Source organism: Emys orbicularis, chromosome 22 (genome assembly GCF_028017835.1).
Source record: "Emys orbicularis isolate rEmyOrb1 chromosome 22, rEmyOrb1.hap1, whole genome shotgun sequence".
Taxonomy (NCBI): Eukaryota; Metazoa; Chordata; order Testudines; family Emydidae; genus Emys; species Emys orbicularis.
In genome coordinates, this window is record NC_088704.1 from 11,359,922 (window position 1) to 11,371,950 (window position 12,029).

Consider the following 12,029-nt stretch of genomic DNA (forward strand, 5'->3'; position numbering starts at 1 on the left):
GGACCAGGATCCCGACCGCTGCTCCAGGCGGGGGACACACCGCTTCCGAAAGGGTAACCGCGAGTGCCACTGGCTGCAACCAGTTCCCTTATCAGGGCCGAGTGCCCGAATTCCGAGCTCGGGCAGGAAGCCGCCCGGAGGTGAAGGGCGGCTATAAAGGAAGCCGGAGCAGCCGTTCACGCCCACACCAAGGAGCTCAGGTCTGGAGGCAGAGCAAGAACCGGGCAGGATGAAAGGCGCAGCCCTGTGCTCTTGGGCCGCTCTGCTGCTCCTCAGCCTGCGGGGGCCAACAGGCGGGCACCCGCTGTCCAGGAAATACACCAGCCAGGAGCTCCAGTCCCTGCAGGTGAGGAGAGGCGGTGCAGGGGTGGGGAGCTGGGTCTCTGACCGCTGCCGCGGAGGCCGTGTAAAGGTGCTAGCACTAGGCACCGTAACAAGCAGGCCAAGGGGGCAGAGCCCCCTTCCGAGCAGTGTGATTTTCAATCCGAGAGAGGACAGGTCCGGCTTGTGGCCCCCTCTGCCCCGCCCCAGGGACTGGATGCCCTGGTCAGTTACGCGGGAGCTGGTCACGGTCTTCTCCTCTCTTGTTCTAGGACCTCCTTGAACTGCTGAAGGAGAAAATTCAGGGGGAGGAAGGGGGGCCGCTGGAGCTGGAGAGTCTGGACTACGGGGCGGAAGACGACGACCCTAGCTGGGACCTTGCTGAGCCGGACAGCAGCCCCGCTACCCAGCTCCAGCCCCGGGATCCCGTGGAGAGTCAGTGGAGGAACCTCCTTGCTTCTCCCAGGAGGATGAGGCACTTCTCTGGGTGTTTTGGGACCAGGATCGAGAGGATCGGCTCTCAGACAGGACTTGGGTGCAACATCTTCAAAGCCCGTAGGTCTTAGCTAGACCCTTAGCCTGCCTTCAGCCCCGGCGTGTCTAGAGCTCTTCCCCACCTCGCCAGGAAACAGCACCAGCCTTAGGCGGCATGGCTGGCAATGGCCCGATCCAGCTCTGCAAGATTCTTCCCCATCCCCTGCCTTGGGGGGCCAGACCTTGGCTCCGGTTGGAAAGGGTTGAACAGTGGGTCCCTACAGCTCCGTTATATTACCCGTAGGCCAAGCAGACAGCTGTCCAGCCGCGTGGTGACAGGAGCTGCTCTAGTCTAGAAGAGAAGCGGAGAGTCTGAACGTGGTGCTCATTGTGTCTCTTTCCCCCCTTGGTTTTAGGTTCCTGGAAGAGGAGATCGAGAAGCTGAATCTAGAACTTCCCACCAGCCTCCCACGACATTTTTGAGCCTCTTTTGTGTGGACTGGTAACTTGGTGGGAAGCCCTTGACCCCTCCCGAACGGAACACGTGTCACGCCTGAACAGGGGTTGGCTGGTGGATGAATTCGCGTTGTACATATGGTTAATTGACAGCCGTGGCGTGTATCAATAAATATTTCGTATAAACCGCTCATTTCACTCTGGAGGCCCGCGAGGAGCGAGTCCTTTCTGACAGGGCGTTGGGGACCTGGGACCAGTTTCCTGACCCACGCGAAGTGCCCCCGCAGAGCTCATGCGTCACTTGCACAACTGGGCTGGGTTACTTGGAGGAAGTCATCCCACGCGAGGGTCCAATTCTGCTCTCCTTTTCCACTGGGGTCAATTGGGAGTGGCTCCCTCCAGAGGTGATGAAGTCACTCCGGATTTACCCCAGTGCAGTGGTGCTTTTGAGAGGGGGGGGGGGAACTCTTCTCTTTCTCATTGGTAAAGCCCCCCTAGATTGCCCCATGGCGGAGTAGATTGGGCTCCTCGGGGCACCGGACGGTGGCGGGCTCTGGGTTGAAATGCTCGCTCAGCATCGCTGTGGAGTATCAGCACAGCCTGGCCCAGCATACACCGGGCCCCGTTCCCAGGGCACAGGGCCACCCACACCTTAACAGCCCAGCCCTTTCGGGGCGCTGGCTGCATGACCCTCAGCAGCGAGAGGGAGGAGGAGGAGCTGCTGGCACTAGGAGCTAGAGACCCGAGGGAGACGGAGGGACCTGTGCGGGGCTGGGTGGAAACACCTGGACCATGCGTTGGCTCAGGACTCGCCCTGTTCAGCACCTTGGACAGCCGCCAGCGTGCGCGCTTCGCGGCATCCGCTAGGGGGCCCCCTCGGCCGGCTCTAGCGACACCATCCTTCGCCCAGGCTGGGCTGTCAGCTGGGGGATCCAGCCAGGTGCACCCCCCGGGGCCGGGCAGGGAGAGGGGCGGGTTCACCCCGAGGGAGCCTTCCCCCGCCCCCCCCCCCAGCCTGGGTTGGAGGGAGGGACGGACAGACAGACACACACCCCCCTCCGGCTGGGCCAGGGGCCGTCCAGCAGAGCCAGGCCCCCCCAGCTCTGGGCTTGGAGGGGCTCAGAGCTTGGGCCGGGGCAGCTGACACATCGCAGGGTGGGGGGCACGCACCAGGCGCCCCCGGGGAGGAAGCGGCTCCCTGCTGGGGATGAAGAGAGGTTCCCCCCCCACACCCCAGCTGCTCTGTTCCTCGCAGGGGATGCGGGGCGCTGGGGCAGGGAGCACAGAGGCCGGGCTGGGCCGGCTGCAGGGCAGGGAAAGATGGTGTCACGGGCCGGATGGGGAGCAGGAATCGGGCCCGAGAGATGCGGGGGGGGGGGGAGGAGCCCCGCAGCCCCAGCCCCCAGGGGCGGTGTCCCAGCGATGGGGAACAAGGAGAGGGGGCTCCTGCCAGCGCCCTGCTGCGTCCGGCCTGCCTGGCTGGGGGGGGGGGGGGGGGAGGGAGCACAGCGCCCGCTGCCCTGAGCTACCTGCCGCCCTGGCAAACCCCCGCTTCCAGCAGGTCCCATTGGCCTGGAGCAGTGAACCACGGCCAGTGGGAGTTACGATCCCCCGGACCTGCGGATACAGCAGGTAAACAAACCGGCCCGGCCCGCCAGGGGCTTTCCCTACACAAGCGGCGTCCCAAGTTTGGGAAACACTGCTTTAGAGACTGACCTAGCTACACCCTAACTACACAGGGACATACCCTGACCTTGGCAGCCTGAGGGAGGTCGTCAGGATTTGTCCCACAAGGAATAACATAAAAGCCTGTCTTAATAAGAATGGGCCAAGTTCTGCCCCCACCCTTACAGCCTTTAGCTTCAGTGGGGCCACCAGGGGGCGAGGGAAGGCAGAATAGGGCCCTATACATCCAATAGCTACAGCTGCAGTCAGGAATTTTCATGCCCACTCATTCCCACACAGGCACCCCCACCCTCTACTACAGACACAAAACTAACTACCTTAAAAGAACACCAATAAAGTTGCCAAGTCCAGCCCTAGTCAGAAGTGTTTCTTTGGCTGCCCAAGTTGGGTCCTAAAGGAGGGAGGGGATCGCAGGAAGAGGGGGCGGAGGGTTATGGATAAGGTAGTTGAATGCTGCCCTGGAGAACTGGCTTCTGTCCCTGCCTCCGATTTCCTAGGCCATGTTGGGAAAGGAATTTAATCACACTTTTCGCAGGTAGTCACTAGTTGTGTGCTTCTCATTTTCTGGGTGCCCATCTTGGGACCTGGGATCAGTTGCACAGCTGCTCCTGAAGTCAGTGGGAGCTGAGCTTGGAATATAGGATGTGCCATAGAATGGTGTATTAATAGGGCCCTTCGTTTTCAGTTTTTATTTTTCCTGGGAATGTCAGTGTTTATCATCACCAGAACAAAAACAGGTGAAAATCAGTGCAAACATTTTTTCTGGGTAAATATCAGGGTTTATTTTGGTGGACAAAAAGATTGGGGGGAGGAGGGGGAATATTCAGTAAAGTAATATTTTGAATTCCATTCATCAATGTGGTTTGCTGCAGAACTAAAACAGAACTCAGAACACAAGGCCACCTCTGAGTTTAAGAAAATAATCTCTCTCATCCCCAAATAAAACTTTTTGTTTGAATAAACAGTTTACTGTTGAAGACTTAGAACTATTCGCCATATTTACATTTAATAAGTAGGCCACACCATGTGCAGCACATAACTCCGTCCTTTTCTCCTGCTTTTGTTTTTTTTTAAACTTTTGAATACTTCCTCATGTTCTGAAGTGTATTCTGATAGATTGTTTTCTTCCCATTTTACTGTCAAATCTTTAAGTGGTTATCTGCTAGCAGCTTGAAATGTGTACGTGAGATTCATCAGGACGTTCAGATGTGCACGCACTTCAGAGCTTGCGTGCGGGCCTGTTGGTTTATTGTGTGTATCTTCTAGAGACTAATACACAGCCTTACTTCAACAGGCAGCTTTGCATATACACAGAGACTAATGTATTATCGTAATACATAGATCCCAAGCAATGTATTGTATTTTCCTAATAAAACAAGTTATTTTTATACATTTGAATGATACAAAAGTAGGGTGAAAATTGGGGGGGGGGGGAAATGAATAATGCTTTTTGTAAAACCGGAGAATTTTTCAGTAAAAAATGGTTTAAACTGAAAACAAAGGGGCTTATGTATTAAATAAGAGAATTGGGTCCTAGGCATCTCAAACTGGGCACCCAAAATTAGTGGATACTTTGGACCTTAATCTCTCTGTCTCAGCTCTCCCATCTGTAAACCAGGAATAACACCCCTTCAACTCACAAGGGTGCTGTGAAAATAAATGCATTAGCATTTGTGACGCACTCAGATACCATAGTGATGAGTGTCACAGAAAAGCCCACGAGGGCATTAATAATTCTTCAGAGCAGGGTTTGAACTGTGTGCAGCAAATAAGGCCCAGGGCCACACACTGAAGAATGAGAAGGAAAAAAAAAAGCTTAATGAATGGCTGCTCATTAAGTGAGCACCCTTCATCCTGTGGACAGAATGAGGGAGAGGTTTCATGGAGGGGAAAATAGTCTTTAATAACCCCCTCACCTACGATCATAAAGCACAGCACAAGGGGGCTGATTTAAAGGTGCACAGTCACCCTTAATTCTGGCATTTCCTAACTTTTGAGGGCTTGGCTCTGTAACCTTAATGAAGTTATATATATAATTTTACACACACACACACACACACACACACACAAATATATTTATGCATTGTTAGATACACACACAAAGTGTGTGTATGCATATATATATATGCACACACACACACACACACACACACCCACCCCTCTACCCCTATATAATGCGACCCGATATAACACGAATTCGGACATAACATGGTAAAGCAGCACTCGGGGGGGGGGGGGGGGGCTGCACACTCCAGTGGATCAAAGCAAGTTCAATATAACGCGGTTTCACCTATAACGCGGTAAGATTTTTTGGCTCCCAAGGACAGCGTTATATCGGGGTAGAGGTGTATTTATATATATATATATATATACACACACACACACACACACACACACCTACTTCATACACTAATATATACATAATTATCACTGTTATTTATATTTATAAATATTTACATAATCTGTAGGGAGATTCTTTTCAATAATTGATTGTCTTTTTAATATGATGAAACAAATTCATTTTAAATTAGACTGGGAAATCCATTTCCCTCCGAAATCCACTCCGCTGCTTCAGCTTTATCTGTTTCAGAAGAACCCAGTCAGTAAGATTAGAAGAGAACGTTATGTGTCGGAGCTTAGATCTCCCCTGAAAATCTGTAAATGGAGTCATTTTTATGGCCTCTTGTGTTTTAAGCACAAGGCTGAAGAGTGAATTCATGATAGAGCAGTATTTTCCTAAGGCATCTAATTTGACAATCATAACTAAAAGCCAGAATGCTTAACTAATATTGAAAACTTCAGAACTCTAAGAAAAAAACCTAAATGTTTTATACCATATATATGCTTTTGTGTGCACCCCACACATTTTTTTAGGGCCAGAGTCTGACACCCTGACTCATACCGAGCAGCACCTGTCACCATAGCAGTTACATGGGAATCAGTGTGACTACTTGTGGAATGAGGTGCTATTCTGCACAAGGGCATCAGAATCTGGCCCTCAGAGAAAACTATTCCTGAACCTATGATTGCTTATCATGCTGTAACCCAATTCATTTAGAGCCAAACCCCGCAATTCATGCTTAGACAAGATACCCATTGACCTGAAAATGCGGCCCCTGATATATATTCTACACACACACCGCTTTTATAGCTATCTAGATTAGTGGCCTGATTTTCAAAATGTGCCAAGTAATTGCCACTGAAGTAAAGGGGATACTCAGCACCTCTGAAACGTCAGCCTAAAGGTTCCATTTGGGTTGCAATGGAGGGGTGAGGGCGGAGGAAAGAGGGATTAGGGCCCCTTTCTGGTAGGGGATGTGCAAACAAACAAAGACAATCCCAATCGTGAGATTCCCCTCTAAAGCTACTGAGAAGAGAAGAGCCCTAGGTCTGGGATTTTCAGCACATGCCATGGTATGCAGCAGCTGCACATGTTCCATATATAGAAGGGGAGTCTGTCCAGCACTTCAAATTTACTTTTAGGAGATCGGTCTTCTTCAGATTCTACCTCCCCAAAGCCTCGGCCTGGGATCTTTTCCTTTCCCTGTACAAGGTGATTTCCCTCCCGAAAGCTCCTGATTAAGAGGCGTTCAGAGCAGTTTCAGGGTTGTTTCCCCCCCCCCCCCCATCTCCCTGAATCTGACCACAGGGGTCTCTCGTAACAAAATTGCTAAGAATTTCCAACTGGACTCTGTAATCTCAGCGCCTGGTATCAAGAGGGGGGGAGAGTGACATGAAATCACTGACTTGTGACATACATTCCTCAGCGGCAGCAGCTGCCTCCTAATGACAGCTAATAAAGGGAATCTTCTCCTGACAGAGCTGCGTGCCTGCCCTGGGACTGGAATGTGCCCCCGATAAATCCACAGATAACCTAGGAAGCAGGGATCACACCCAAACGGTATAAAAGACCAGCCAGGGGAGGGAGAAAACAGGACAAGGAAGAGAGAGAAAGAGAGACCTGAAGGGACATCTCAGAAGAAGCTTGAACTTTCCCATTGTCCAAACCGATCCAGAGGGATGGACACTAAAGGTTCATTTTCCTGCGGGATCCTGTTGCTGCTGCTCATTCAGTTCCAGTCCAGCAGAACCAACCCCATCTACGGCCTCAGCCCTGCCAAAGAACTGGCCAGCATGGAGGTGAGGACTCTTTGCTTTGTGTTGTTAGACTCTCCAGGGCTCAGCCGAGCACGGTGTGGTGCCAACACCTTTCTCTAGTGCAGTAATGTAGCTAGCCGAGACCCACAGGGGACAAGGTGACCCAGCCAACTGCACTGTCAGCGCCAAACCATTTTAAGATGGGGCTCTCGCGTCAGAGAACCCAGAACCCTTGAGGGACTGATCCCATCAGCTAGCGGGTTCATCTGATGATCCTTGGTGGTAGCAGGGATGAAGAGGGTCCTGAGGCTGTGGAACATCTGCCTCTTCAATACAGACACCGTCTTTCCTTAAGGCGCTAATAGAACGTAGGGACATTCCTCTAGAAGGAATTATAAAGGGATCAGTGTAGCTTTATAAGAGGAGACAACGGGTTTTTTTAAGATGAGGTCCCTCATACGATTTCTCTCACTAAGGTACAGGTGCACCGAAGCAGAAGACAGTGTGTGCATTCACATTTGGGAAACATGAGGAAAGACCCAGGTTTTGTGTGGGCAGGAGATGAGCAGGGGATTGGGGCAGATGGGTGAGAACTTTTAGAAGATTCATTCATTACTTAAAAAAAAAAAAAAAAAGAATGGTTTGATCACAAAGCTGGACACTCTCAGAAAAGCCCCCAGAGCTGGGAAATTATTATGCACCTGTGGGATTTATGGTGTCCATTGCCATAGCAACCAACATTCAGGTTCCATCGTGCATGATGAAGGATCCCAGTGACTTCAATAGGATTATATATTTGCTTAAAGTTAAACATGTGTTTAAGTGCTTTGCTGGATTGGGACCAGCGTGAGCAGCCCTGTACAGGACCAAGCCCTTAAAGAACAAGCTCCCTAAAAGTATTAGAACAACCCCCCAGAATAAAACAGGCAAAAGTTAAGCCAAACTGTTAAATTTTGCATGGAGCCTCGTAGCTAGGTTCTGGCTCTTGCAAAGTGCCCAGAGGAGGGGATCCCACAGGCAGCACCCCCCAGAAGGTAGCTGCTCACTAGAGGGGGTTGAAACCTAGGAAGGGAGAGCAAGAGGCTCTGCGCTGTTTTGAGCTGCTCTGGAAGTGAGACCCAATTCCACGTTATTCAGGGCTTTAAAACTCATCTTGAGTGATGAGTGATCCTCAGAAGTGAGCAGGAAGCCAGTGCAAAGACTTGCGTGCAGGCTTTCTAGATGTGTGCACCCCACGCGACCGTAGGGGGGTAGCAACACTGTTCCACACCAAGGGCAGCTTCTAGGCGAGATCAAGAGTTTCTCTCTGTAAAGCCTCTCGCAACAGCCTGGCGGGGGACAGATGCAGGTGACCCCTTCCGAGGTCTGCAAAAGAAGGGGAAAGCTGGCAGCTTTTTGGCCAGGTACAGAGGAGCACTGCAGGCCACTGCTGCTAGCTAAGAACCTGGAGTAGAGATGGACCCAAAAGGACATTGAGGCAGTGAACCACCCCTTCCATCTTAGGGGATGTGTACACAGCACCTGGGAGGGTGCTTCTCAGCGGGGGTAGACAGAGATGTGCTAGCTCTACTCAAGCCAGGATGCTACAAATAGCAGTGTGGCTGGGGTAGGGGATGGGGGCTCAGGCTAGCCACCCAAGCACAACCCTGCCCAACCCCCCGGGTATGTGCTCACACAGGGTCAGAGTAACAAGACTGTAGGGTCTGGGTGGGACAAAGAAGACAGAGGGGAGGTGATCCTACAGCCCAGCCTGCACACAGTCTCCCCAGGCCCTGTGGCAATAGGACGACTGCTATTTTCAGTGGTTAGGCAAAGGTTGAGTGGGTAGGAAGGCAAGGGGGAAATCCACAGGGACGGGTGTTTCAGTCTGTGCCCTTCTCTCGCAGGCTCTGTTGGAGAGGCTGGAGGACAAGTTCTCACTGATGGAGGCCCTGGAGTCCAACCCTGATCTTCAGGAGCCCGAAGCTCAGCAAGAGACTCCACCAGAACTCTTCGATGACAGCAGTGACCAGCAGCCCGAACCCAGGCCAGCCCCCAGCGCACCTCTGTCCTATAGGGACCCCATCCTCAAGCGACTGAGGGGGCTGCAAGCTCCCAAGATGATGAGAGACTCAGGCTGCTTTGGGAGAAGAATTGACAGGATTGGCTCTCTGAGCGGGATGGGCTGCAATGGTGAGTCCCTCCTAACCCAACTCATTATAAATGGATGATTATTTATGTGGGTTACTGTAGCTCCTAGAAAGCCTAGTCATGGACCAGCACCCCATTGTGTTAGGCGCTGTACAAACTCAGAACAAAAGGATGATCTCTGTATGGACCTTGCAGCCTAGAGACAACCCGATGGACATCCCTGTCCTGTCAAACCACCGTCATCTGCTCACATTCCCACTCCTCTCCTTCCTGCTCATTACACATCTCACCCCTTTTGCCTTAGCCTCTCTTCCCGTCCTTTCCCCGCTCTTACCTTTGGGCCTTTTACCAACTACCCCTACATCTAGAACAGCCCCCTTGAACCAGGCTCCCTTCTCCAAATCCAGCCTTGAAACCCACCTCATCCTTCTCCTGAACTGGCGGCCTGTGTCCTGTCCAAAGTTTATCTCCCTTTATTGAGACTCTATGCAGTGAGGACCTTCTTGTCTATGACTCTGATCTTGCCATTGGATCTATTCAGCTGGGAGCTGAATGGGCACAAGGGGCCATATGCAGGATCTAAGCCTATTTTTGCACATCATCATCATGCCAATTAGTGCCACTATATACATTTATTTAAATAGTGGTATTAATAGCGTAGGGACATGGCAAGGTGCTTGGATACCACGGTGATAGGCACAGCATAAAAACCTGGATAGAGAGATGCTTCTGCTACCAAAGACATCTTGCTTTTAAAGAAATGATGCACATTAGTGTAGGCCTGTAATTTGGCTTTTGCTTTTAAAAAAGGAAAACATTTAAAACAAAAGTGTTTTAGTGACATTTGTTTAGATTTAGAAGGATCGCAGTATAAATAGTGTTTGATTTGGATTTAACCACTTCCCCACCCCTGCCAATGGTGATTGCAAACCAATCGTTGCAGCATTAGGCTAGGGCACGAGAACCTGAGAAAATTAGACTGACTGGTCTGTTTTCATTGACCGATCTGAGTGAAGCACAAAGTGTAAACCCAACCGCAGAAATGGGGAGAAGTAATTTAGGCGATGGCCACACTACAGACTTCTGCCGGCATGGCTGTGTCGCTCGGGGCGGGATGAGGTGTGATTTGTGACCAACTGAGCTGTGCCAGAAAAAGCCATGGGTACAGATGCAGTTATCTCAGTGAAGCTGTGCTTTTATGGCTCAGGACGGAGAGGGGGAACGGGTTGGAATAAATTATGCCTGCAAAAGCCCAGCACTTTACTGGTACAGGAAAATACCAGTATCCTATACAGACGAGGCACTCCTGGTGTGGACATGGCCTAGGATTTTTACAGTTTTCAAAGCCAGATCCTCAGCTAGTGTAAATCAGCTTCATTGACTCAACAGAGCCACGCTGATTAACACCAGCTGAGGATCTAGCCCTAATTTTAATAATCGACAGTGGTTATTAGTAACAAAATAATTTTTTTGCAAGTTTATTATAATTAGGCTTGGCAGAATTTGATATTCTAACAAATATATAGATGTTTATTTTTAAGCATTTTTATCCTTTAAATTTTCAGTGGCAGGAAATTAACAGGGGGAGGGGACAGAATTAGTTATGACAGCAGACACGGAGATTCAAAAGTTCAAGTTTTGTAAGAGTCAGGAACACAAGCAGTCAACATCACATGTCAAAACATATCAAGTAAATATCCTTAAATCAAACTCTACTAAGTTCAAGCAGCATCTTACTTCGCTTAGCTGTAAATTTCAATGATTAATCCATGGCAATATTTTTTGTTTGTTTCACAAGTAACCCATTGTGTGTATGGTGAAATTGACATCTACTGACATTTACCGATAAAAATCTAATCCGTCCAAGCCTAGTTATAATTTTTAAACTGACACTGTCCTTTAAAAGCAGCCCTAGGAATGATTTCTGACACCATCACATAGAGACGCATCTTTCTTTAACCCCCAGACAATTTATATTAACCCAGGATTTAACAATACTGCTCAGCTCTTGTATAGTGATTTTCATCCATAGATCTTAATGTGCTTTATAATAGAGTGTAAAGTCTCATTCTATTCCCATGGGAAAACTGAGGTACAACCAGGCAAAGTGGTTTGCCAAAGGTCACCCAACAAACCCACCTTCTGTGTTTTACTAAAGGACGCAGCTTAGGGATTTGATTTTCAAAGCACAGACCTAGGATGAGGATGGCAAACACTGAAAGACAGAGCAAAGTGCATTCAAGGTCTCCCCATTTTCCTGCCATAACTCTTATTTCATGACTTGCTTGCAGGTTTCAGGAAGAATTAAGGTGACTCTCCAGTGCTCTGAAGAATGTGTTCCAGTGCCGATTTCTCCCAGGACGCTTTCCATGTGCTTTCTAAACGCTTTCATGGAGAAGTTATTCCTATTTATTTATTTTTATTTATTTATTTATTTGAGGTTTTATAAGAACATTTCTTACTTTAGCAGCAAAAAAAATCATGTTCAAATAAAACTAACACATTAGTCTTTTATGTTGAATTGTTTTTTCCTGTCTGTTGCATTAAAAAAAAATATCCATGTACTTTCCTGAATTCAAATGCCTACATTTTATTAAGTATCAGAGGGGTACCCGTGTTAGTCTGGATCTGTAAAAAGCAACAAAGAGTCCTGTGGCACCTTATAGACTAACAGACGTATTGGAGCATAAGCTTTCGTGGGTGCAATGCATCTGATGAAGTGGGTATTCACCCATGAAAGCTTATGCTCCAATACGTCTGTTAGTCTATAAGGTGCCACAGGACTCTTTCTCGCTTTTTACATTTTATTAGGTGCACTGCCATAGGTGAGGCAGGATCTCACAGTTTACAGACTCAAAGGCAGT

General features: G+C 49.5%; 2 protein-coding genes across 2 annotated transcripts; both read left to right on the forward strand.

Annotated features, from left to right (window-relative positions):
- Nucleotides 1–229: 229 nt before the first annotated feature.
- Nucleotides 230–1,240, forward strand: LOC135893626 (natriuretic peptides B-like). Its single transcript, XM_065421480.1, has 3 exons — nucleotides 230–346; nucleotides 594–876; nucleotides 1,212–1,240. The coding sequence occupies exons 1-3, from the start codon at nucleotides 230–232 to the stop codon at nucleotides 1,238–1,240; spliced, it is 429 nt and encodes a 142-aa protein (XP_065277552.1).
- A 5,717-nt stretch (nucleotides 1,241–6,957) lies between these two features.
- LOC135893577 (natriuretic peptides A-like) lies at nucleotides 6,958–9,245 on the forward strand. The gene is made up of 2 exons (XM_065421424.1): nucleotides 6,958–7,077; nucleotides 8,922–9,245. The coding sequence occupies exons 1-2, from the start codon at nucleotides 6,958–6,960 to the stop codon at nucleotides 9,243–9,245; spliced, it is 444 nt and encodes a 147-aa protein (XP_065277496.1).
- Nucleotides 9,246–12,029: the final 2,784 nt, after the last annotated feature.